The 27729-nt window shown below is 40.7% G+C and overlaps 1 protein-coding gene across 2 annotated transcripts; it reads right to left on the bottom strand.

The window, feature by feature from the left end:
- Nucleotides 1–337: 337 nt before the first annotated feature.
- LOC134534195 (uncharacterized) lies at nt 338–26877 on the bottom strand. Of its 2 annotated transcripts, none has more exons than XM_063372368.1 (12): nt 26712–26877; nt 26254–26442; nt 24886–24990; nt 22697–22825; nt 20898–21037; nt 19423–19649; nt 18078–18285; nt 15389–15533; nt 7582–7776; nt 6380–6569; nt 5207–5317; nt 338–2694 (listed from the first exon to the last, which is right to left on the bottom strand). In XM_063372368.1, exons 2-12 carry the CDS (start codon nt 26353–26355, stop codon nt 2357–2359), a joined length of 1890 nt encoding a protein of 629 aa, XP_063228438.1. In that variant the 5' UTR covers nt 26356–26442; nt 26712–26877; the 3' UTR covers nt 338–2356. The 2 variants fall into 2 exon arrangements, with proteins under 2 accessions (XP_063228438.1, XP_063228439.1); XM_063372369.1 differs by having other exon boundaries at nt 26790–26877.
- Nucleotides 26878–27729: the final 852 nt, after the last annotated feature.

Raw genomic sequence — 27729 nt, 5'->3', positions numbered from 1 at the left:
ATGTTGTGCTCAGCACACATAATTCACATATTTGGTATCCTAACAAGTAAGGACTTTGCACCATACACACTGCACTGCTGAACATGAAGTGGAATAGGTAAAATCTCTCATCACTCTCAATACTCAAAAACGAAACATGTAGTTTCAACACAAAGATTTTAGCGTAATGCATGTACGTATTAATCACCCTTTTGTTCATGAACTTAAAAGATTTCCTGAGTCCCTGAGGACTACTTTTGATCTGTAATGTATGTACAGGAATGCAGTATGCTTATAGAATGCTCGAGGAAAACGGAAAGAAAAATCTTGAAATAAAAATATTTCTCTAACACAGAGGTACATATAACACAAACAGGTTTTATTCACGTAGTTGAAAATAAATGCACAGTAATTTGAGATAAAATATTGCAGCTGTGATAACTTGAACAAAATGACAATTTTTTTTTAAATATAACAGTTGAGATTTAAAATAAAAAAAACTCATTTGCCATAAGTCTAAAGACTCAGCATGATGGAAGAGGTATGGTAAAAGGTAAAACCACTTACACACCCAAAATGTGAAAGAATGCAACAAATATATACACTTATGATTGATTTTGTTTCCTAGCAAGACAGTTGGACCCCAGAAGGCAGAGATAGTTACTAGAGATAACCTAATATTAGGCTTGTGCGAATATTCAAATTTTTGAATACAAATACAAATAATAAACCATTCGTATTCGATTCGACCTCAAACACTAACACTTCAAAATAATGAATATTTGTTTGCTTACGAATATTTAACATAGCATTCCTCGTGAGTTTTTCGTATACCAATATTCACTGTTGAGATTAAGTCATTTGTGCAATATGAATACCCTTATTGATGTTTTAATGGGACTTAAAAACCCAAAAACATGAACAATAAGCTATGTTTTAAACATGCAATAAGTATTCAAAGGTTTTTTCACTACTGTCTCACTAAACAGTAAGGAAAAATCATGTGCTAGATTCATAAAACACTATATTTATCATTTCAAACTTGAAAAAAAAATATTTGTATTCATTTTGTCACACCAAATATAATGGTCTCATGCACCAGAAGTTGGGGGGGGGGGGGGGAAGGGAATAAACAACTATGGCCTATAAACACCAAAAAACATGGACACTGCATTGTGGTAGTCATTAAAAGAAGTAAACATCATAGCTTCAACAGCGTATAAATCAATATCTACAATCAATATAACATCATATGACACAGTAGAAGGTTCCTTGCTGTATGTATCAATGACGAAACAGACATTAAGAATTTGAGACTCAAAAACCTATATAAAAAAAATTGTAAATAATAGTTTAATATTTCAGATGAAAAGGGCAGAAATTGTGTGTATAATATTGCTGAACCAAAAAATAATTTATTTGACTGTGTAAACAATGTAAACCCCTGGATAACTAGGATTTAAATACAGATGTTAATAACTAAATATGAACTCATTTTATTTGTAAATACAGCATTGGATTTTACCTAATTTTGCAGTTCACAAAGATATTCTCTGGATCAACATGTATAGTAGTGGGTTCTGTGAAATAAGGCAAATCAGAACTGAATACGTAATAGGATGCTTCAATAGGTTAGGTTAAGATAGATTAGCTGCATAATCAATATTTTATTTCATTATTGTAGCTGACTTAACCTAACCAACCTTTCAGTGTATAATATTTGTTGTATATTTTTCAGAAGTTGTTACATGATGTGAAAAAACATTTTTAGTGGTATTTTTACTATTCAAATTCGGTATTCATGTTCACTAATAATTTGGTATTTGTATGTATTCAATTTTAACCAAAAAACTGATATTCGCTCAGACCTACCTAATATACATATTTCAGGCAGTCGAGTTGAGTTCACACCTTGATATTTTTGTGGAGTTCATAGTAGAGTTGAGCTTGAGCAGTTGCTGAAGTTTTTCTTTGGTAATTACATACTGAATAAAGTTGAAATGGTACTTCTGATAATAATCTGGTAAAGATAGTGTTTTTACAATTGTTTTTTTTTTTTTTTTACCTCAGAATGATATTATGTTCAAATACTCCTTTTGGAAGTTTGTTTACTTTGGAAAAACAGTTTTTTTTTTTAAACCCAATTCAATGGATTTAATTATTGAAGATTGTTTGCTGTGTAAAAATATAATAGACACACAGCAACCCATTTATTTCAAAATGGCATGGTTTTCCAAAATACTGAAATGCAAATTGCATTATGTGTGTTTTTCAGGCGATAAAAATATATGAAAACCCATTCTTCAACACAACTATGTACAAAGTTAAACTGTCACTGCGAAGTGTTGATGTTCACGAGAGTTGTTGCTGGAGGGGGTCAGCACGGCCCCTTGAGCGCCACGAAGCAGGCGCCGCTGGCCTGCGCCGGCCGCCCGCCCAGCAGCACCAGGCACAGCCCGCGGGGCGCCACGTGGCGGTGCACCTGCCCGCACCACTCGTCCACGGCCCGGAGCGCCGCCTGGTCCGCCCGCGGCACGCTCAGCTGGGCGATGGTGAGGGCGTGCTCCAGCGCCACCTCGCACGCCCGGGACACCACCTCCTCGCCCGAGCCGGCCGGCACGCAGCGCACCGCCGAGCTGCAGTCCCGGCCCAGGGCATTCCCCGCCAGGATGCTGCGGTACTCCCGGGCCACCGCCTCCGTCGCCACCACCACCACTGTCGACACCGACAACTACTCTCTGCACTCCCAGTCCCGCCCCAGGAAGCTGCGGTACTCCCGGGCCACCGCCTCCGTCGCCACCACCACCGCTGTCCACACCGACAACTACTCTCTGCACTCCCAGTCCCGCCCCAGGACGCTGCAGTACTCCCGGGCCACCGCCTCCGTCGCCACCACCACCGCTGTCGACACCGACAACTACTCTCTGCACTCCCAGTCCCGCCCCAGGACGCTGCGGTACTCCCGGGCCACCGCCTCCGTCGCCACCACCACCGCTGTCCACACCGACAACTACTCTCTGCACTCCCAGTCCCGCCCCAGGACGCTGCGGTACTCCCGGGCCACCGCCTCCGTCGCCACCACCACCGCTGTCCACACCGACAACTACTCTCTGCACTCCCAGTCCCGCCCCAGGACGCTGCGGTACTCCCGGGCCACCGCCTCCGTCGCCACCACCACCGCTGTCGACACCGACAACTACTCTCTGCACTCCCAGTCCCGCCCCAGGACGCTGCGGTACTCCCGGGCCACCGCCTCCGTCGCCACCACCACCGCTGTCCACACCGACAACTACTCTCTGCACTCCCAGTCCCGCCCCAGGACGCTGCGGTACTCCCGGGCCACCGCCTCCGTCGCCACCACCACCGCTGTCGACACCGACAACTACTCTCTGCACTCCCAGTCCCGCCCCAGGACGCTGCGGTACTCCCGGGCCACCGCCTCCGTCGCCACCATCACCGCTGTCCACACCGACAACTACTCTCTGCACTCCCAGTCCCGCCCCAGGACGCTGCGGTACTCCCGGGCCACCGCCTCCGTCGCCACCACCACCGCTGTCCACACCGACAACTACTCTCTGCACTCCCAGTCCCGCCCCAGGACGCTGCGGTACTCCCGGGCCACCGCCTCCGTCGCCACCACCACCGCTGTCCACACCGACAACTACTCTCTGCACTCCCAGTCCCGCCCCAGGACGCTGCAGTACTCCCGGGCCACCGCCTCCGTCGCCACCACCACCGCTGTCCACAGCGACAACTACTCTCTGCACTCCCAGTCCCGCCCCAGGACGCTGCGGTACTCCCGGGCCACCGCCTCCGTCGCCACCACCACCGCTGTCCACACCGACAACTACTCTCTGCACTCCCAGTCCCGCCCCAGGACGCTGCGGTACTCCCGGGCCACCGCCTCCGTCGCCACCACCACCGCTGTCCACACCGACAACTACTCTCTGCACTCCCAGTCCCGCCCCAGGATGCTGTGGTACTCCCGGGCCACCGCCTCCGTCCCCACCACCACCGCTGTCGGCAACAACAACTACTCTCTGCACTTGTGACTGTAGAGACCGGAAAAATTCGCGTTTTCGGATGGCCTCCAGGATAGACTGCACACTCGGGCAAATAACGCAAGTTCATCGGCTGCTGACTTGTGAGTCGTCTCAGCTGGTTTGTCTGTGATTCGATCCTTCTTCGGTTGAGGATTTATAACTGGTTGAGATTCGTCCAGATGAACAGTAAGCCAATAGCAAAATCCTCTAAACGGTATATGTGTTTGAATTCTAGCCTACAGCCTAATGAAACTGCGAATTTTTCCGGTCTCTACCTATAGTATACATTTATAATATCAAAAATTAATAACTTATTGAAGTAAAATTTCTTTAGGCGCAATGTGAAAAGACCAAATTTTAATGCAACATTATCGGGAAGCATTGTTGCGAAACATTTCTAACACGAAAAGGACAGAGAATAGGTACTTGGCCAAAGAGGTACGATATACATAATTACAAAAAGTTTCACTTCTATCACATTTACTGAGTTGTAAGTGCTCTTTTTATTATTTCATATCTGTATTTAATCTGATTTAAAATACACTTCCAAATAATGAATATTTGTTTTAAAATGTAATCAACTCTAAAACTGTTGCCAATCAACTTGGGTCACAAGCAAAATTGATTTAAAGAGTCAATGTCATACAGTCTAAATTAGGGCGTTTCTGGTTTTAATTGGCAAGTTCAATTCCAGTTCAATTTCGCACCAAGAACCGCGATTTTGTTTCAGTTCTTAAAAAAAAAAATTAATACTATATGAATGAGGTTTACTGGGACTATATTCATTTATAAAAAAAAAAAGAAATTCCAAAACACAGAATTAAGTAGTACACATTTTGAATTGGCCCACAACTTTATTTTTTAGTTTTTTTTTTTTTAAGATACCCTCAAATTTTGGAATAGATAGGCCAATATTCACTGGTGTCAAAATCCTGATGGTGAAGACATAATCTAATTTTCTGGTTCAGCATTTTTGGCAATCATTTAAAGATTTGTTTTACAATTCAAATGTAATTTGTTCTTTATAGCCTGAAGTTTTAACATACTTTGTTTTATAATGCAATATATTTCGCTTGCGTGCTTTTTTTATATTGTAATTGGCCTTTAACATACGAACGGCCAGAAGTAACTTAACTCTAATACAGGCTCCTTTAACAAATGCAGCATCATAGTGAACACCTTACCCATTTTTTTCTTCTCCAACTTGTTCATAATGACATCAGCAATAGTCTGTGATGTCTGAGCTTCAGGGACTGTCATTCTGCGAGACAAAATCTGGTCACCATATGTCACACCTGCAAACATCAACATTTTGACTTGTCACTCATTTCTACAATGCAATTCTTCATTTGCATTACTCTCAGTGGTTTCTGTGACACACACACACTTTATCTTATATATAGAAAATAATGTTTGCGTTCACACATCGTACATACAATCTCAATGAAATTTTGCATACTTGACCTACGAAACACGACGAAGGTTACTGTATCGGTAAGATTTTGATAATGCCAAACCTTAAAGCAGAATTTAAGGTGGCGCGAAAGTCATATTGACCAGTAAGTTTTTTTATAACTGTATCTCTTTTCTATAATTGTGGCGTGTAAGTCTTATCAGATATTTACCAGTTAAGTGTTTCTTGACTGTTCTTTTCTATGATCCAAATAACAATTAAAACAAATAATCTGATCTCAATGAAATTATGCACACTTTACTTACGAAACATGAGGAAGGTCACTGTCTAGGTAAGATTTATAAAGATATTTAAAGATACATAAACACACACACAAAAATTAAAAAAAAAGGCATTGCAATGCATGCTGGGCGTTAGCTAGTTTTTAAATTAGAAGCTTAACTGACCCATAAACATGTCAGATGAGACATAAAAAGGTGGTACCTTAACATTAAAAACCAATTTTTCTTCTATGCAAGGACCTGGTTTTGGACCAACTAAGGGAAAGCAAGTTGTTTGAAGCTTTATCAAATTGAACTTAATGTTAGTAATTATCAGGAGTCACACGTGGCATTGTACCAGGAACTCATTAGAGGTCCTGAGAAAAGAGGAACAAGACATTTCGAGAAACATTGGTCGAGTTGCGAATATCTGAAAAACGTGCAGCAAGGGAATTCGTAGCCTGTCCATAGCTTCACCTGTCCTATATTGTTACCTCAATGTAAATATCTGGACAAAAAATAACACAGAAGGCTTGGAAAACGTGCAAACTTTACAGCAAAAGAAGGTTGAATAGGTGAGAGGGAAGAAGAGAAAGAGAATCAGGGAGGAGACAAAGAGAATGACACAAATGGAGACAAAGGAAGAAAGAGATCTATAGAGGGAGAAAGGGAGCGCCACCCACTCTCGGACAGCTTCTTCTGCACGAGCTCCATGCTGGCGCAGCTGTCCTCCACGGGGCTGTGGCCCTTCCGGCTGGTCTGGATGCTGCGGTTCAGGAACTTGTAGGCCAGCGCAGCCAGCTTCGACTTGCTGCTGCGACAGCCCGACACGTTGAAGATGATGCTAGTGTCTATGATGTACGGGTGCATCATCTGCAAGCAGTCGTCACGTCGTCACGTGCAGGGGGACTGCGAGCAGGATGAAAACGTCCAAGAGAGACAGTACAAGAGGGTAAGTGGTGAGAAAAATGCCAAATAATGAAAAGGAAGCAAGCATTAGGAAGTATGGACATGGCAAGAGTGGGACATTAAAAATATTGACTAGTTTTTTTTAATTTTTAAATTTTTTATTATGGTTTAAATATGATAGGAAAAGTTTATTAGAGACGTAAATCAGGAGCCACGCTTAAGTATTAAGGGAACAGAATCAGCCACAGCTGACAGTAAGGAACTATCCCAGCACGATTTGTACCCAGGACCTGTGTTCACTGTGCCTTCTTGCTTTATACACTAGACCCCCAATTTTACATATGCTCACAGTTATAAGGATTGCATTCGTAAAACTGCTACTTTCGTAAAAACGGGGATGGAACATTTTGAATCTCCAGAAAAAAAATTATCATCATCATCTTACTTTTTGAACCAAGTATATTTGGTTTTATTTATGTACATTTGCCTTAATAAATACAATACCATGAAAAAATATATAATTTTAAAAAAAAATAAACTCCAGCCGCAGCGCGTGACCATGACCCCCCCCTCGACCAAATCTGGGCCGTCCGCACGCCCGCCCTTCTCTGCGTGTGCTGTGGCTGGTCTTGGATACTTGAACTTGTTAACAGCCGCGTTATGAGTTTACTTAATTCCACCGAGAAGGGAGTAAAGATGTATTAGAACTGTCAGTAAACTGATAAAAACTTCATATGTATCCGTAAAACAGGGCATACATAACGCTGGCCCGCCAGTAGTAGTAGTTTTGTTCAAAACGTGGCTAAGGAACTTGTAGAGATCAGGGTATGAAACTTCCGGCTATAAACATTAGCTGTGAGACAAACTTTTAAGGGTTGAATTTGTTAATAAATATAAATATATTATTATTTTTTTTCCACTTCAAGGTGCACATTAAAGGTACTATATTTGTAAAGGAGTGCTGTTGGCCAGGAACCTTGAGGGTGTGCAGGTCCATGTTGAGGGACTGGCCCACGAGGATGGCGTCCGGTGGGAGGATCTCTCGCAGCTTCTGCTGCACGTCCGCCAGCCGCACCGTCACGTCCGCCAGCATCTTGGCCGTCACGCCCGAGTACCTGGTCAGGTAGTCCGTGATCCTGTTGTGCGGCTTCACCAGCGTGTCGTACACCACCTGCGCTCCACGCCACCACGCCACCACGACACTCAGCACAGCCATCGTTGGCTCCTACCACACACCTCACACCTGCATTCCCACCCGTTACTTGTGTACAGTTTCTGCTTATGCACAGTCGCACCCATTTTTATTTTACTGTTTGGAGAACAGTTTTAATTGGCAATAATTTTCAAAAAAATTGTCGCTTGACTAAAGAAATATGGCCAGAGGAAAAGGCATTGTTTTTTTTTTCCCCTCACCAATGATACGTCCCAGACTAAAATGGAATGATGACATATTGACCTGACTAACCCAGGTGTGACCTAGAAGGAAAGTCAACAGAAAAAAAAATATTAAAATAGAATTGCCCATGAATTTGTTTAAGGAGAGTGTGTTTTCCAGAGAAGTGTTTATTTACTCTGTAGAGTCACGGATCATTGACGGGTATCTGTCTATTTGTAGAATGAAACCTCATAATATACCTATGCCTGTATGAATATCAATTTTTTAGTTCAAATGTTATAATTGAATACGAATACCAAACTATTCGCGGATACAAATATTGAATTTGAATAGTAGGCTAATAATGATAGAATCCCACTAACAATTTTTTTTTCTTCACATCTTGTAACAACATTTGGAAAATTAGACAAATAAAGGTTGGTTAGGTCATTAGCTATAAAAATACAGTAGAATCCCTCCCGAACGACCCCCCTCTGGAACGACCATTCCGTAAGAACGACCAGTTTTCGAGGAACCGTGAAAAAATTTGAAAAAAAAAAAAGAGTGAAATCGGATGAAAAACAAGTGCGCTGCACACTATGTAGGGTGCTGCGCATCACGTTTTTCTTGGCGAGCACTGTACTGTTGGCAGGCGCACGCATGGCTAAAAATAGATACCACCCCTCCAGAGTCCAGACTGGCCACCCTAGCGATAACGGTAAACAGTGGTGCGCATGCGCATTTCTGTTGCCGTCTCGATCCTGTGTCTTTGTCTTGTGGCTTGTTAGTGTGATCTTGCTCGCTGGTGGATACGCTTCTTTTGCTTGTTGATTCGGATATTTCTTGGTTTTTATTATTGTTGACGACTTATTACTAGAGACATGCAGTTTTGGGGTTTATTTTATAGCAAAATTCGTTGTTATTTACCCTTAAAAGTGGTGTTATCATACATCAAAAGCGGTGTTATTTTTTAAATAGTTTTAGCACTATAAATTTAAAAAATTAAGCTAAGCATACCTTGAAATTTTGGACACATTCTTGCATTGTACAGTTGCACTAGCAGCAGTAATTTACAATCGAATTTACACATCACTTTTTACATACAGTAATTGAAAATATTTTAGTACCTAAACCAGCAAGAATAAATATGAAGTCTCTAAAATAGTGACATAAACACATGGAACAAAATCCTCAAACTTTAGCTCTCGAAAGCAAAAGTAGCCATGATACACAAATTAGCCTCACTTAAATTTGTCCTGCGGTCTGTTAAGACTGTGTTATATGAGGACAAAAATCGTTCACAGTCAACGTTTGCAGAAGGCATCCAGATGGCTTCAAGGCAGCTGGAAGCAAACAATGGCTGTGACAGCTTTACTACATTCAATGACTTCACTACGTCCACTGAATTGTCTGTTTCCATTTGTTTTGTAACAATGTCCTGAAGCTGACCAAAACCAGCTGTTAATTCTTCAGTGCTTATGGAGTAGAGACTATGGACAGTTTTCAGTTTCTGCACCATTTCTGGGTTTAATTTAGCAAGCAACAAACTTTCCTGACTAAAAATTTGAATTGCTTCAAATCTCTTTCTACTTGGGTCAGTTGTCATGAGAGAGTTCAGTTTGGAAAGGGCTTGTGTTGCTGTTCTTGTGATGGACACTTTAGCTTCAGCAGCTTTAGCGGGGGGCATGTTAGACAAAGCTCTACTGGTTGCCTCAAAATAAATGCCACGAGTGATGTTTTCAAATTTTTTTTTTATACCTTGCAAGTCCCCATATAGTGAATGGGCAGTTGGATACAAAGAACCTTCAAGTTTCTGTATTAGCTCTACAAGGCTCTTGGCATGCTCTTTCACAAAGACAGCTTGACAAAGAATGAGAGAAATGTCATTTTCTGTGAGTGAACACAGAAACTCAACCCCTGAATTTTGTGTTGCCTTTAGTTCATCTGTTTTGCAGAAATCAACAATGTCATGTATGTAGTCTGCTACATAAAAAACGCTGTTGAACCAGGAATTCCATCTAGTAACAACAGGAAGTGGGAACAATGGACGTTTCTCTCCATGCTTTTCTTCAAGAAAGCTAGCATACAGGTGCCTTCTTTTCCTGGTGTTGTTGAACACATTTTTTATTTTGCTCATAGCATTGTTCAACTCAGGCAACTCTTTCACCCAGACATTGCCAACTAGATTTAACTTATGTGCCCAGCACTGGACATGCGTTAACTGGTCTCCAAGGATTACTTCGAGAGTACTAACAGCCTTGGTCATATAACGAGCAGCATCGGTTACTACTGAGAGCACATCACCATACTGTACATTGTACATTTTGAGTGAATCTAAAATTGCCCTCACACAGTTTGTGGCATTAGCAGCTTCAAGAAAGTGAACTCCTGCAACAAATATTTCTGGTTTATCCTGTTGAAGATTCAGAATTCTAAATAAAACAACAAATACACACCTACCCATTTTATCTGTTGTTTCGTCGCACAGTATGTCAATTTTTTTGTCCTTTAATGCAGTTTTGGCATCTTCAATTCTGCATTTGGCTATGTCCCCTACATATTTCTCACGGACTGTTCTCGCAAGTGGCATGTCTCCAGCACCTTCGATGTATTTGTTCAGCCATGCCCTGATATTAGGATCATCAAGCTTTTCAAGGGGTATATTTGCCTTTATAAAGGTCTCTGCTGTTTCCTTTATAAATTCCAACTTTTTGTCTTTTTGGACATTATTTTTTGCTGTCTGAAACGCTGAAGATATTGACGACTGGCGTTCAGACGCACTAGATGAGCCTTGCAATGAAGAGAGACGCTTCTTGTGTTTTTCACTGCCTACATGTTTTTCACATGAGTCTTTCCTATCCCAAGAGACGGTGACATTACAGTGACGACAAAAAAGTGTGGTTGAATCACTAGCATAAAGTCCGTGTTGAGAAAATTCAGAGGCTCGCTGTTTTGCAGTTACCGGCACTTTAGGCATTTTAATAGGCCTAATGTTTTAGCCGACCTTTAAATTGTACACCTTTAATTTATTTCACAGACGTTGAAAACTATCTGTAACAAAATTCGACCCGTTAAACTTTAACTTGCGCACAACAGAATGTTACGAATCGTCACCGTGTTTGCATTTTAAATTTGGTATTTGGTTAATAAAAATGGACGCAATGGACAAACAACGCTAAAGACTATATAAGAGAACAACGCTTCGAGAAACAACCTGCTGTAAACACCGTGATAATCGACTGTCCAGGCGAGCCGAATATCAAAATACAGCAAAACCCCTTATTTGCACTTTTCATGGGGACAAAGTAAAAAAGTGTAAAAAGCGGGAAAGTGTAAATAAAGGGAAAAGTAAGAAATACGTTAAAGTTAATTAAAATACAGTCGCATCCTGCCGCGTTCAGAACGGGCTACATTACACAGTAAAAATAAATAAAAAAGGGGCGCAAATTGATGAAAATTTACCGTCAATTGCGCGCCTTGCGCGGAGAAAGGTCATTGTACTCGATCATCTGTTGTTACAGTGCGGCCCAGTGCGGCGTCTGTTCTCTGAGCTGCGCATGCGCAGTATAACTCATTCAATGCTCCGCCCAGACTCGTGACCTTCCATCAGCAGCCAGCCAATAGAAGCGAGCCTAGCGGAAAAAAATATAAGCTCCACCTCCCGTGTACCAGTTTTGTCCAGTTCTAATACCAGTTTATTGGTATACGCACCCGCTTACTCGCTGCCGTGACATGTTCAAGTTTACGTTCATCTTGATGTCTTGATACCAATAATTAATAATTTACGATCCCCACAAATAAATGGTTAGTTTAAAAAATATGCGTCAACAGTATAATACTTCCGAAATTATATAATACGTATAAAACAGTTACCAAGATTCCACTCATTTTATCTTGTGAAGTTCATGTCTCGTACCAGTATTTCGGCTAAGTTGTGACATAAATACAGTATCAGCACTTACAATGTTACGATAATATTTCCGACATTTCCGTTACGTTTCTATATTCGTGAGTTTACGTTTTTCCCTAGTACATTTTAGATTGTCTCCTGCTGTAATTACTCGGACTTTTACACGCCTAGGCTTAAATTGTTACATGTTTAGAAATAAAAGCAACTTTTCATGTTATAAAATACACTGTGTGGGTAGTTATCTTTGGTTTTTTGTTGTTTCACGTTTGTTACTGTATTTACAAATTGAATTGCCGTGTTCGAATGAGGAAAATGTTCTGACTGTTCGCCGAAAATTCAAGGATTTCGCGTTATTATCCAAAATGTGAGAAATTCGCGTTATTCTTAAAAATGTACTCAAATTCGCGTAAAAATTCGTTTTATCGCAATCGCGAAATATGCATGTCTCTACTTATTACGCTTTGTTTCTTGGACGCCGATTTGGTTAGTGGTTTGATTTTGTGAATTTTGTATATTGTTGACGACACACGCATTTGTTTTTGGATTTTGATTTCGTAAAATTATTGGCTTGATTCTATGAACGATCGTTGACGACACACGCAGTTTTACACGGATTTTGATTTTTTTTTTTTGGGATTTTCGTTTCGCATTTGTGAAAATGAGTGCCAAGCGAAATACCTTTTCGCTAATGAAAAAATATGAGATCATCCAGCAAGTGGATAAGAAAACAATTTCCAAGACTAAGATAGCGCAGCAATACAACATTCCGAAGTCTACTCTCTTCACGATTCTCAAACAGAGAGAAGAAATTGTGAATGCAGTACAGAAGCAAGGCCGCAATGTGCAACTGAAAAATTTGAGGGACGCGACGTACGAAAACTTGGACGAAGCTATGTTGGAGTGGTTTGGTGAGCTGAGAGCTCAAAATTTGCCTGTGAGTGGGCCAATGATGTTGGCAAAGGCGGACGAACTTGCTTTGAAGTTAGGTTTGACAGACTTCAAGCGTTCAGTCGGGTGGCTGAATCGTTTCAAGGCTCGGCATGGAATATCCAGCCACAAGATAGTCGGCGAAAGTGCGTCGGTTGATCCGAAGTCTGTAAGTGAGTGGTTGCCCTTGCTTCAGAACATCCTCAGCCGATACCAGCCTCGAGACGTTTACAACGCAGACGAGCTGGGGATGTTTTATAACCTCTTGCCAGACCGTACTCTTGCAGTGAAAGGGGACGTAAGCAAGGGTGCGAAGAGGAGCAAGGAGTGCCTCACAGTCCTCCTTTGCTGCAACATGGACGGCAGCGACAAAATGAAGCCCTTAGTAATAGGAAAGTCAAAAAAACCGAGAGGTTTCAAGGGGAACATTCTTCATTGCGACTACGACTTCAACAAAAAAGTGTGGATGAATGCAGCAGTTTTCACGAAGTGGCTTCACAGCTTTGATGCGAAAATGGGTGTGATGAATAGGAAAGTTGTCCTGTTCGTCGACAATTGCCCTGCGCATCCTCCGCTCGATAACCTCAGAGATATTGAGCTGGTGTTCTTGCCTAAGAACACCACCAGTGTGCTTCAGCCTCTGGACCAGGGGATAATCCAGCAGGTGAAGCTGAAGTACCGGGAAATGCTTGTGCGGAGCATGGTGTTGCAGCATAACATCGGGAAAGAGATGAAGAAGTGGGACGTGTGTAGGGCAACGGAAGCGATTGTTACCAGCTGGAGGGCATTGAAACCAGAAGTAATCGCCAACTGTTTCCGACACGCCAACTTCGTCACACCAGTCGACGATGTGCCTCTCGCTGCCACCAACCCTGAAAACCCTGACGACCCACCCACAGTGGACGCCGAGCCCCAGCCGGGCCCCTCGACGAAGCCGCAGCATCAGATTTTCACTCTGCCATGCGACGACGAATCGTGGCAGCAATTGGCCCCAGGCTGCACGTTTGCAGAGTTTGTGACAGCGGATGACAACGTTGCAGTTTGGGGTACACAAGATGATGATTCCGATGACGTCAAGGGGCAGGAGCCGAGCGATGAAGAGGAGGAGGAGGAGGAGGAGGAGGAGGAGGAGGAGGAGGGGGAGGGAGAAGCAGAAGAGCCAGAAGTTGTGCCGACGACGAGAGACATCCTCAAAGCTGGGGATGTCTATGAATATCTTCTGAGGAGGCATGGTGCGAGTAATGCTGTGTGGTCCTGCTTAACGCAGTTGAAAGAGTTTGCGGAAAATGCCACCTTGAAAAAAAAGCAGGCAACGATAAAGGACTTTTTTAAAAAGTAAGGCGATAAATAAAGTGTTAGGTGTTGTGTATTTATTTTTTTTATGTTCGTTAATGTTTTTTTTTTTTTTTGTTTTACGTCTCGTCGACGTGTCTAACATGTGTGACTTTGAAGAACAAAAATGCTTAAAAAAAATTAATAAACAGCTGCCGCATATATCATGTTGGATAATACTGTAATCTGGTGAGTTTTTTTTTTCAATTGTTCTTTGTTGTTATTGTTACATATATGTATACACTGCTCCACTGCTTACAAGCATAGTTTATTGAACTAAAAGTGTATTTGGAATTAAATTTTTCGGGTTATCTTGAATATAGCTTAAATATATTTTTTGTTTATCATTATCTGAAGCTGTAAAAAAAAACGTTGCCATCGCTTCGGCCCATTTTTGTGTTTTGGCCGCTCTATATTTCAAACCACCCAGTTACGTAGCATGTAAAATAGCTTTTTGGCCCGACCCTTATTTATAACAACCTCAGCTGTCACACTTTTAAAACCCAGGGAAAATACTCTGACGTCCGCTTCCCTTCTCACGTCGGTTGGTTATTATGTTCGCCGCCCGTTAGCTCGCCTGGCGCCGAGAGATGTGTCTGGCAGGCATCCGGCGCGGCGGGACGAATGGTGATGCCGAAAGAGAGAGGGGGGGGGGGGGGGGCAATAAATGGATAAAAAATAAACTACCCACATTATATAACGTTAGCACGATGTTATTTTAAAGCTGCCCAAATAAAGGACGGTTCTTTCCGTGAAACGGCCAGGGGGATTGGGTTGGGTTGGGGGGGGGAGATTGGTCAAAAAATGCCCAAATTCTCTGGAACGACCCTTCCGTAAGTACGACCGTTTTTTCGGGAACCGTGAGGGGTCGTTCCAGCGGGATTCTACTGTAATATGGAAAATTTTTGTTAAAATATTAAATTTTTTAATAAAAAAAATGTTTTTAATTATGCAGCTAACCTATGATAACCTGGCATAACCAACCAACCAACCTTTCATTCCAGCTTTTATTTTCCTTATTATTTAAAACCTGCAACTCTAAATGTCAATCCATTAATTATATCATGAAATCCGATGTGACTGTTCAGAGACCTTATCACATGAAACATCAAGTTAGTTAACATTCTTTCAACCAGATGAGGATCACGGAATGCAGAAACAGTTCAAAGTTTTGATCCAATCATGGAAAAACTCCATCCAGCGGTGCAGCAAGAACTAGCGCACACGACGGGACGTCACCTCCAGCTTCTCGTTGACGACGGATATCCGGGTGAGCTCCAGCTGTTTGGTGTCGGTGCGACACATCTCGCAGTCCAGGGCGAACATCGGCGAGAGCGGGGTCACCTCCTTGTACCTGTCCTTGGACAGGACGTAGTGGGAGTACCTGCAAGACAGCACCACGCCTCCATTCTGACGCCTCAATCCCCGCAGTATGCTCACGTGAAAATTAAGGAAAACAAATAATTCTGAAAGAAAGATTAAAAGTAGGTATCTTTGTTTCTATGTATAAACCAACAATCAAAATAAATATGGAAAGAGATATACGTATATAAATAAAAACCTTCCAAATACATTTTATTTTTCAACATAGTCTCCTTGTAGGTCCATACACTCCACCCAGAGATGCTTCCATCTCTACAGCCCAACAGAATATGTATAACTTGCCATCTTTCTCTGCGAAATAAAAGTTTACGAAGGTGATGATGGCCTCCTAATTTGATGAAAATCTCTGTCCCCTTTTGGGCGCAACTTTTTAACCTAGGCACCGAATAGTCACTTGGTGCTAGATCTGGTGAGTAAAAAGGGGTGGTCAAGCAGTTCAAAATGCAATTTGTCTATTTTCGCCATGGCAACCGCTGAATAGTGAGTCGTGCATTGTCTTGGAAAAAAAATAAATTATTTCTGCAAAAGTGGCCATTTTTCTGCAATTTCTGCTTTCAGCTTGTCAAGTAATGATGTGTAGTATACATACTCCTGTCATGGTTTTTCTTTTTTCAAGATAATCAATTAAGCAACTCCATGAATATCCCAGAAAACAGTCACCATCATTTTTCCGGCAGAAGGAACTTTCTCTGCCTTATTTTTGGAGCCGATACCCCCTTCGTAGTCCACCTTTTTTACTGTTTTTTTTTGTTTCCGGAGTGTAATAGTGAATCCAAGTTTCATTTCTAGTAATTAACCTATGCCAAAACTCTGATTTATTGTGTCTAAACTGTGCCAACAGAGTGGTGGAAACGTTCACTCGACCATGTTTTTGGTCCAGAGTGAGAAAATGTGGTACCCAACGTGCAGATAGCTTTCACTATCTTGTTTCAATATGAGACAAACACGTTCTTTGGAGATGTTCATAACCTCTGCTATCTATATAAACTTAATTCAATGGTTGTCTAGCACCATTTGGTGAACTTGAGTTATCATCGGTGGTTACAGTTTTGGACATCCCAAACTTCAACATTACCCAAGCTGGTACAATCTCGTTTAAACTCTGGCCAAAATTTCACGATGGTAAATGATAGTGCAGAGTCCCTGTACACAGCATACTACTCATCTTTAATTTGTGTAGGCATATTGCCTTTCAAAAACAAATAATTAATGACAGATTGAAACTCAATATTTTTCATTTTTACAATAACATGCACTGACTCTTGCAAACTACTGTTAAAAAATAACTGCACATCCATAATCACTAAAATTTCAGAGAGTGCATACCAAAGCATGCACAAATAGATTCACCAATTTTTGTTGACGAGTGCTGCCATCGTCATGTTGAGGTCAGAAACGTTTTGGACAACCCTCGTAAAAAAGAAATATCCCACTTACATGGTTTACATTGTTAATGGGAAATATATAAATCTTCAAGGTGATCAGCATAACACTGATTACGATGAAAGAGCTTTCTCTTAGTCTCACCATAAGCTAAACCAAGGTTCCCATTGACATTTGACAACCTAAATGTTTGACATTATCTTATTATTCCTGAAATAAAAAATATATAAATTCTTAATTAATTTATGCTACACCCGAACATACGAAAAAGTGTTTGAATAATTAACCAAGGTCATATCTCCTTCTGCATTATCAAATAAAAAAGTTCATTATAACATTCTCTTCCTTTATCATCATCTCTTCCACTCCCCCTCTCTTATTCCTTCACACACACACAATTTTAACTGTAGAGCAAAAAATCTATGTCACAGTTTATTTAAGTTAAGGTTACAAACAAATTCAAAGGGTTGTTTCTAGATTATTTTTTAATTTTTTTGACGTGACGTCTAATAAATCGAAGAACGCCCGCTGCACGCACAAAAAAGTGTCCCATTACGCACATTGTCCTGTTATGCTGTGTCCCCTTAAGCTCATTGTACGCTTGCGCCGCATCTATCTTTCTTCCACTCGATTGGAACAACCATCGATTTGACTTTTTCGAGGCACATTAAACTTGAAACACTCCCATTCGTTTCCTACTTTTCCTATCATCGTCCTATTCTTAACAGAATAACACAGATTGGAAGAAGTTAAATAGCAAACAGGTATAAAAGTTATACTTAAAATAATCTCTTCGTTAAAGTAATAAACATATTTGAATTAATGAGTGCAAATAAAAGTAAATTCATCAATTAAATTGTAGATTTCATTTCACTCCTTCTTTGTATCCATACAAAATAGTGATATGTAATTCAATAAAAATGATTCAATTTTATTCATAAAAGTATGCAATCATTTCATCAATGCTTTGTTATGACAATGTCACGTTAAACTATTGTCCGTAAACCGACTTTACAGACGAACAATTATTTTTTTTTATAAAACTTTATTTTTTGATGCAAACGAACAGAGGACAAAATTTTTCCAGACTGAAACCACATTTAGAACTGAACATCCTCCCGAGCGCTGCTCTGGTTCCCGCACTGACCGCGGACGCACTCACATGTCGCTCATCTCACCGCGCAGCGGGAGCGGGTAGTTCTCCTCCAGCAGCTGCACCGCGGACAGCAGCAGCTTGGTGCGGGGGAAGCTGTCGGCGGGCGGCAGGGCGTCGCACACCGCCTCCTCGCCCCCCGCCACCGGGAACATGGCCCTCGCCTCCGGGAAGCCGTAGCACAGCTCCTTCTCCGCCGCCGCCAAGTTGCCGTACTCTGCAGCACACCGCACCGCCGTCGCTCCGACGTGTCACACACTCTTCACATGTTTCTTTCGTTCCAATTGAATAACAAATTATTCATCGACACCGAACTTCATTAAAAAGAGCACAGTTTATTCGAAATTTTAAAATTTGCAACATAAACGTGCATTATTTTTCCTTACCAAGTCTTACTTCACAGCTACATAATTATATCTCCAGCATTTTAAGGTGAGATATTTCTATGCAATTTCGAAGACCTGGAAGACGCTGCTGCTTCTATGATGTAACTGCGCTTAATCCAGTTTTGCATCAGCTACCAAGATAATCGGGAACATACACTCTGGTGCTCCAGAACCCAGAACACTACTATCTTTTGTTTGTGAGCAGCACATGTGCCACGCTCAGCTTGTTCACATTGGGTGATAGGTACCCTTTAACCGAAAATGTCAATAATTTAATTGTAAATAATAATTACAATTTTTATGACCTAAAGTTACAGCTTGAGATATCAAGATGGAACAAACACCTCTGAAAAGACCTTTCTGTGAGCTGCTTCAAAAGGGTGAATAATTTTCAAAATGTGAGGGGGGGGGGCTCATTGGAGGAGTTAGTGGTAATGTTTTTTGAGATCGAAAGTAATTTTCCAAACTATCAAAGCAACTTTTACATTCCCAACCCTGACAACGTAGCAGTATTCTGTTACTTGCACAAAGCACAAATGTGCACTTCTGTGCAAATAGTTCCATTACTCCATGCATTTGTTTTTGAAAAAAGAACTGAATAGGTCCATGTACCCTTTTCGGCATATGTTGTATATGCAATATTTACTCTTTGATGTTCTTTTATCATCACAAGAGAGACTTGAAAATATACTTGTGGTTCAATTAACTAGCTACACATTTGCACTTTGCATCAAGCCCCTACATATAACTATGTATTTACTCGCATACTAAAGAATTGTCTAGTTCTCACCCCAAAAAATAGTACCTAATGATGGCAGGGCATGAATTATTTGTGCTTCAGCTCACGTGCAGATAATGAACAAGGTTGGTCAGACACCCATACATCCATGCGATTGCTTACGTTATGGAACTCCTACCTGTGGGTACTCATGTTGTGAAATGATCAACAGCAACGCAACCACGCTAACCTGCGATGAGCTCCTTCCTGAACACGGTGGCCAGCGGCACGATCGCCAGCTCCCGCACCAGGTTGCCGCTGTACTGAGACGGGACGACCACCTCAACGCGATTCGGAAACTTGGCACACACGTTGGGAAACAAGCTCTCGTTTGCAAAGAAGTCGTAGAGGGTCAGGCCTTCGATGACGAGTGCGACTGCATGTGTAACGTGCCGGCTTTTCTCCAGCACGCACCACCTAAACAACAAACGTATTTTCACTGTGCAACAATTTATGCTATACAAGGAAGCAAAAAGCAGTTAATTCATATCTGGACAACAAGCATTAATAATGTTTACTTCTCTTGGAACGACTAACTGAGAAACTTACCCATTAAACTAATAAAAGTATAACACCTCTTTGTTAAAGCACTTCTACACCGAAAACCTGCAAAATCAGGGCCCTATGTCACCATGACGCCTAACTTTTCCTTGTTGTCCACTAACGTCTACAAACATATACCTATACTTAGGTTTTGTTAACAGTAGCCAATTTTACTGTTACAAAATCTTGTTGTAATGACAGGACTGGGTTCAAGAAACTGGGACAGTATTTAAAATGCAATAAATTAACTCTACTGATATTGCTACAAGTCGCCATGTAAGTACTGTTTATTATTTAATGCGAAAACAAATTATTACAGTAAAACTTAATACAAATTTTCTTTTTCATCTCTGGCTCCTTGATTTTGTGCCTAGTTGAAACCTATTTAACTGCTGTGGTCCGGGTAACATCAATGAAAGATGGTTTTTTGGAAATATAAATTTCAAATTCCCTGACCACAGTTGGATGTGTGAGCCCACAAGGCAAACGAGAGTATTTTCGTCATTCCGAGGACAGAGTTCTTGGGTTGAACAGAGCGTCATAAGATACCTCAGGATTTAATTTCATAAATAAATAATTTTTTATGACATTTCGGTACCATTTCAAAGGAAATCGTTTTAAAAGTAGAAAACCTTTTGTGATGTTTTGGTAAAAAATCTGGACAGTAATTTTTGTTGGTCGTAAGATGGCTCCCATTGTGCTTTATTAATTTTAGGGAAGGAGAATACAAAACAGTTAAATACAGTGTGTGTTTCAAAAGACTTTATTTCATTTACGGACCATCAATAGTCTTTTTGTGTAATCAAATAGTAATTATGGTGCCCAAGAAATTTAAGGGTTTAACAGTCCATACAACAGTTGGACCAATTAGAGCTATGTAGCTGGAAGACTTAAAGGATTTATTACCAGCTACCTTAAATTTTTAATTCACAGCTTAAAGCACATATTTTGATTTCAATGATCATGTACCAATGAAAGTAGTTGACCGTTAGAGATAAATATAATTATTTATTTCCTCCACCTGACAATTAATATCAGCATGCAGCGTCATAAAGAAGCTCTGGAGTGTACTATTTACGTCCAAGATGATAAAGAAGAACGGCAGTTGCAGTCTGAGCGTACCTTGGGGAGTACGGGGAGTGCAAGCCGAGCAGCGTGAACATGAGCAGGTTGCGGACATCTGCCGTCAACAGGGGCACCCTGCTGGCCGAGGTGAGGCAGGCCTCGTTGCCCACCGCGTTCAGGCGGAACGAGGGGCCCCCCTGCAACACACGTCTCCCGGCATCCACGGCCCCGCTTCTCGCCCCGCCACCGTCTGCAACTGTACCGACTCTTCAGTGTACTACTTGACACCGTACTTAAGTATGTGACTGAATAAAATGCGCCCCCCGAACGTTTTGATTATGAATTTATGAAAAAGACTTTATTCATTGGAAATCACAATTCAAGAACATAAAACTTGAAAATGATATAAATGATTAAATTTTTACTGTACGTTTTCTGGCACCACTTTCGTCTATGTAGTGATTTACATGGTCCCTTCTGAAACACCAAACAGCAGTTAGAAAAAAAAATTTTGTTTTATGACTGTAGTTCAAAAGTGGAGGGTTGGCTGCTTTTCATAAAGCAATAAATATGGGAGGGGCCTTCCCCAGCAGTCACAGAGAAGAGAAAGAAGAAAGAGCCCAGTGACAAACTCCATTTGCACCCTCTGCTTCATCCTGCATCTCTCATCTGTCACGCCTGTGCAGCGGTTCAGGAAGCCACGGACTAAAGTGGCACAAGTGATGCAGTTTACAGGCAGAGCCTGTAGTTTTTCAACTACATGGTGGTTCAGGAGGCAGTAATTAACAGCGCTCTAAAGTGGCTTAAGCGACACATTTAAGACAGAGCCAGTAGTTTTTTAACTAAGCTGCGATGCACAAGTCAGCCATTATAATGCGACCCCTCACTTTAAGTTACCACAGTTTTGGTAAAAATCATAGCATTATAGTCAAGTAAATACGGTAATGTGGTTATTATTGTACTAATGCAGCTATGGAAAATTTGATTCCTTTCGAGGGCGGCCAAATATCATGTTTGGAAATAATCAGAAGGCCAGCCACATATGAATACTATATATTAAAATTTTTACATCTTTTTAAAATGTTATTTTGTTGGGTAACAGATAACTACAAAATGTGGCATGTATTGAAACATAAAAAAAAAAAATGTTTCCCTTAAAAATGTCCCATGGCCATGGGACAAGATAAAGATTATAAAGATATTAAAAATATTTTTGAATATTTGTGTGACAATATCACGGCTTCACACCAGTGCCTGCTGACACATTGTCCTACAAATGCTACGATGGTTAATACAACATTGACTCCCTGACATTTCTTTGTTGAAAGATTATTTAAGTGGGCTCACAAAAAACATGTTGCGGACCAGATCCAGTTGGCCATCACTGTACAAATGTAATATTCAATGTGAAATATGCCCATTAAGTATTATAGTAACAATTAAAGAAACATTGCCAAAATAGTTATTCCTGTACTATATGTGTAGCTAGTTTTAATAATTCATGAATGGGTAAGTGAACGGAATTCTATTAAATAAGCATGACTAAACAAAAATTGTTAGTCAGTAGGAGTAATAAAAAGGCCACCAAATTGCTTACTGAAGGATAATTAAATTCAATAATTGAAAATTCTCGTAAGTATATATAAAAACACTCGTGTGGGTTTTTACAATTATGTACGTTCGGTAATATTTAAGATAATACAGTATTGCTAGCCACATCCTTTGCTCTGTTTATTATTTCTTTAAAAAAAAAATTGTAACTACTGCTAGTAAAATCTGATTGTTACCGCTGAATGCAAAAACCAAAATGATCTAACAACCTCTCTGGTTGGATCATTACAACACTCCATGCCTACCCGAAGCTGCTTCCTGGCGTTCAATAACTTCTTCAGTCTCTGAAACTCTGCGACCGCTTCTGGACCCTCCACTTCAGGCGTGGGCTCGCACTCGATCCACTTCAGATGAGGATCACAGTCATCCACTTCCTACAGCATGCAAACAATAACATAACAATCTCTGTAAGTAATTAGTAGAGACCTGCAAAATTTGCGGATTTCATTGACCTCTAGGATAGACTCCACAGTCCTTTAAATACTCGTGGAAATGACACCTGTTCATTAGCTACTTACGCGTGAGACGTCTCAACTAGGCTGTCCGTAATTCAGCACTTTCTTGGTTTAGTGTTTGCCATTGGCTCACAGTTCCCCGGATAAAATGTGGGCCAATCGCAGAAGCGGTACGAAGGTATAGTTGTTTTGATGCTAGACTATCGCGAAATGAATCCGTGAATTTTGCATGTCTCTAGTAATTAGGCTTTATTTATTTGAGTAAATAGATGGGTAAATAAAAAATAACTGTGATGGTTAAAGTACTGCTAAGCCTTTGCTTATGAGCCTGCCATTTAAATTTCATTTTAAATGGTTTCCAGCAGTCGCTTCAAGCAATTGCTGGGATGGTTTCTTACCATAAGTCACAACAGATGGAGATTCCTGTCTCTAACGACCTCGCTGCCAATGAGATGATAAACACCCCCCCCCCCCCCCCCCCCAAAAAAAAAAAAAAAGTAAAAATAGCTCCCACAGGAAGTGTGGTCACTCTTTTGGCGAAACCAAATCCCAGGTTTCTCTAAGAAATTTCATGAAATGTTGATATTTTAATAAAAAAAATATATAGGAAACCATGCTGGTTAAAGCAGAGCTGTTGGGTGAAGATATCTCAGGCAATACTAAAGCAGTTCTCGCATACTTGTTCACTCGAATACTTGCAGAAATTCTTAACAACACAATATTGACAGCAAATATTGTAATACATTCATGTAGAATCAGTTCATTTTGGCGTGTTTGTTAGAAATGCTAATGTTAACTTTGAATTACACGTTATGTTGCAGTAGATATCAATAAAAGTTCTTATTTTAATTAGTTAAATTTTTGTTGCCATATCAGACATAATAATTTTGTGTTGTATATACTTTAGGTAGTTCACAAAAATTAATGAAATTATATAATGTGTATAATATATAAACACACATAGAACCTCATATATATGTGATTACCATGGGCCAAATCATCAATCACAGCTGAACATTTATCAATTTTAGGCTAATGAAGGGAGAGTAGCAGTAATATATAAAATATTAAATCAATTAAAGGCACTTGAAACAATACCAATGGATAATTTGAAATGAGGCCCAGCCAAGAAGTTCAAGTAACGGCCGGATGAAGCACTGTCAACTGTGGGACACAGATTGTTATCAGAAAAAGTCGCTGATACTGGAATAAGCTATTTTGAAAGAGCTGTCATGGTCATAAACATTATTAAATTGAATACATTTGAGGTTGGTTGAAGGATTTAGATTTGTCAAGAACTTGAGCGAGGGTGGGCAGTCGTCGTCCCAGTATTTTGAAGTAAAATCACCAATAATCTACAAACAATTGTAAAATAAAATTTTACGAGCATGGAACTTTCTTGATTCAATAATCAATCAAGCCTTATTGTGTAAATGATATCTAATTAAAAAATGGGTTAGCTATTAATTAAAGTAATTAAAAATTACTCTTTTAGGGTAAATAGAGAATGTTAGCAATTATTTTGTGATTTATGGTGAAAATAGTCTAAAAGAGCTTAAAAAACTAATAATTTAATGCTAGTTTTTTCAAATTTCCTGGGGGAGACCCCCGGCCACCCTGTACATGTGGGGGCATTCCACACACCCCAGACCCCTGGTATGCCTTGCCACCCCAGTTAAAAAGCTGAAATTTCACCTCTGTAGTAGAGAAGGTCACAGCACTTTACTGATTGTATAGATCACACCTTCCTTGGGCAGAAAATGATGATGGTGAACTGCAAGTTAATGATGCTAGAAAACAAACTAAGGATCTAGGGGGAACATCCATTTACTTAAGATCAAACAAGTGCCAGCCAAGGAAACAAAAGTGTCTCCAAAACACAGGCATCATACAAAAGCAAACTAAGACGTTTAAATCAGCAGTATGGAATGTAGCTTGAAGGAGGTTGAACTAACAGAAAAGCACAGAGTTTTACTTACATTAGATGCTTCACCATCACCGGCTTTAGGCTTCTTGGAGCCGGCAGACTGGCCTTCCTCGGGCATCTCCGCAGACACAGCACGCTTCTGCTCCTTCCTCGTGGACTGCAACAACCCCAGAGCGCTATCACGTCCCTGCGAGCCCCCCCACCACTCCCCCTGGCAGGCCACGCATGTTGCTGCATCACACACACGAGTCAACTGAAGCTAATGTGACACGAGATTTGCCTTCAAACATTGGTTCCCCAAACAAAACAAAGAGGTTGAGTTACGACAGATAATCTGCATACATGAGCAGGCAATAGCCAAGACCATTAATAATACTGGGTATAAGAACACATGCAAACAATATAATTAGGCAAGCATCCCATTTGAAATTACTTTTCAAGTACTCTAGTATAAATACAGAGAAAAATCCTTGTTTTACCCTTTACTGTAATTGACTTTTTCCCCAGTAATTTATAAACATGATAATACAGATAGGATGAATACAAAAATATGTTATACAATTTCCCTTAGTTTTCCATTACCAAAATTACAAATTTCCTTGACTAATTTTAGTAAAACTAATTTTACCTTCTTAAATTTTTTTTGAAAGAAATAAAAAAGGTCCAACCTCCACCATCCCCCATATTTAGTCTAGTTCAAACAGAAACTTGCATACACCATTTTATAATGTCAATGACTATGCAATAATAAAACATGATCTGAAAAGAAACATGCTTTCACAGACTGGAGCTGTGGACTGTAGAATTTCCATGACTTTTCCAAGATTTCAAGTGAATTCTCTTGACTTTATCTGATCTATTTTAACTTCTCTGGCTTTCCAGAATGTGGACACACTGATGGAGCACTTTGACAAAACTCAACAAAATTATGCAAGGGCCTAATGAAAGATTTTTTTAACAATTTATTTTGGTTGTACCTCTCATCAATTTGAGACTGACAAAAATTAAACACGTCTACAGCCAGGAACCACCCCAACATTTGCCTGGAGTGGTTTCGGAAAGCCACTGGAACTGAAAAGGGATGGAATGACCAGGCCTCGAACCCAGGTCCTTCTAGAAGCGAGTCCAACATCTTACAGTTGCACCTCTCGCTCTGTACCTGTGAGAGACAGGATAGGAGGAGTGTAGTGTTGAAGCATGATGATAAGTTATGGTACGCCTGCAGCCTAGTATTTTTTTAAGAAGGGATTGTCCTATGTGTGTTTGGTTTCAGAAGTGCCCTCTGGGTTCGCTCCCAATTCCTCCTCTGCCTAGATATCAATCCCAACATCTTTTCATCACGCTTGTCTCGTACATCTGAACTTAGAGAGACGAGAACCATTGCTTTCTGGACAAACACACTGCAACTTCTTGGCCCCACCTTCCTTTCCTGGTCGTTGAAAGCAGCGACTGCCAAGTACGCTGCCATTTTCTTGCGCTTCCTTTCAATTCGCTTCAAGTGCCTGCTGTTATACTCGGTCATTTCCACATCCACAACATCCCAGCGTCCTGCGACACGTGGAACAGCCGCCTACTAGCAGGCCACGACTGGTCCCACCTCGGTGAGAGGCTGTCAAGGACACACGAAACGACGCGGAAAATTACAACCAACAGCCAGAATGCTCGAATGAAAAAGTTAATATATGTTCTACACCACAGCAAAGTCTGCAGTACTCAGAGCCTTGGAAAGTAAACCAAAATGTGAGAATGTCAGGCAAATTAGGCTAGTATTTAAGGTTAAATTAACTGATATCTTTACAAACTGGTTCCCAAATCAGAGATCCACTTTCTTTCTCAAACATAAGACATAAGTAATCCTCCAAATAAAGTTATTCGTACCATAGAGGTCAGGTGAATTTAACGATTTAAAATCTATATGTTTGTCAACAATTAACTCTTCAAAGGTAATATACTAACTCTTTCGTATCAACAGTTATTAAAATAACAAGTCTCGATTTTTATTGCCATAACCTCTTTAAGGTATATAAAAACACAAACATAGATATCATAGTAAATATTCCATTCGAAATAACAATGCAAGCGTGCGAAAAATGATACATCGGTTAAATTGATATCAGAATCGAAAAGAACGAAAATAATGTAAAGAAATTAAATTTTTAAAACGTAAAACAGTTTTATATTTCTTTATACAATAACAGAGCAAAATTTACAGAAAGTAAGAAAAAATCTACAATAGTTAAGCGATTTTTAGGGGGCGGGGGTACTTATCTAATTAAAGAACTGGAAAATAAGAGCATTATATATTTTAAAAAATCATACTATTTAACATCCCTGCCATAGCCAAGGGACTTCTATTCGAGACCCGGGGTGAATCCAGTAGAATTACTGGTGTGGAATGTATTTCTCCAGGAGGGTGACAGGGTAGCTTGTCACTAATCGTAGTTGTGTTCGTCGTCAGCCCCAGCGTGCTTCACTGGGTTATAGGTTGGTTGCAAATAGTTGATGAAGTTAGGTTATAAATATAAAATAATAGCCGACATTTGGAAGTACAGGTTTCAATCACACTTGGTGTGTGCTCGTTGGCTTGAGTTCTGTGGCTGGATTTGGCCAGTGCCATATACCGTACACTTTATCACATGTTGCGTGAAGGTTCTAAGTTGAAGATGGTTGGGGTAGGCCCGATTCCGCAAAGACGACCCAACGATGCAGGGAAAAGTACAACAAAGGTTTCGGATGAGTGACAGAAGATGCTGGTGGTCTAGCCGCGGCCATTCCTGTTGGCATTACCTGGGTTTGTGTCGCAGCCCCGGCTGTTGGTTACACTCTTGGCTAGTTGATGAGGTGTTAGCCGGGGTTGGAGGGTCAGTGACTTGTCCGAGTGAGGCAGTATCCTGCC

Source organism: Bacillus rossius, chromosome 7 (genome assembly GCF_032445375.1).
Source record: "Bacillus rossius redtenbacheri isolate Brsri chromosome 7, Brsri_v3, whole genome shotgun sequence".
Taxonomy (NCBI): Eukaryota; Metazoa; Arthropoda; class Insecta; order Phasmatodea; family Bacillidae; genus Bacillus; species Bacillus rossius.
The sequence above is the reverse complement of the archived record's forward strand: the minus strand, read 5'-3'. Positions and strand labels throughout refer to the sequence as shown.

Excerpts from the sequence above, each read along its gene's own strand:
- LOC134534195 (XM_063372368.1), bottom strand. The coding sequence starts at position 26,355 with ATGACCGAGTATAACAGCAGGCACTTGAAGCGAATTGAAAGGAAGCGC. Across the intron at positions 15,534-18,077 it reads CGCGGTGAGATGAGCGACAT|GTACTCCCACTACGTCCTGT; the intron begins GTGAGTGCGTCC and ends GCTGTCTTGCAG. Across the intron at positions 2,695-5,206 it reads GTTGGAGAAGAAAAAAATGG|TGGTGGTGGTGGCGACGGAG; the intron begins GTAAGGTGTTCA and ends CGGTGTCGACAG.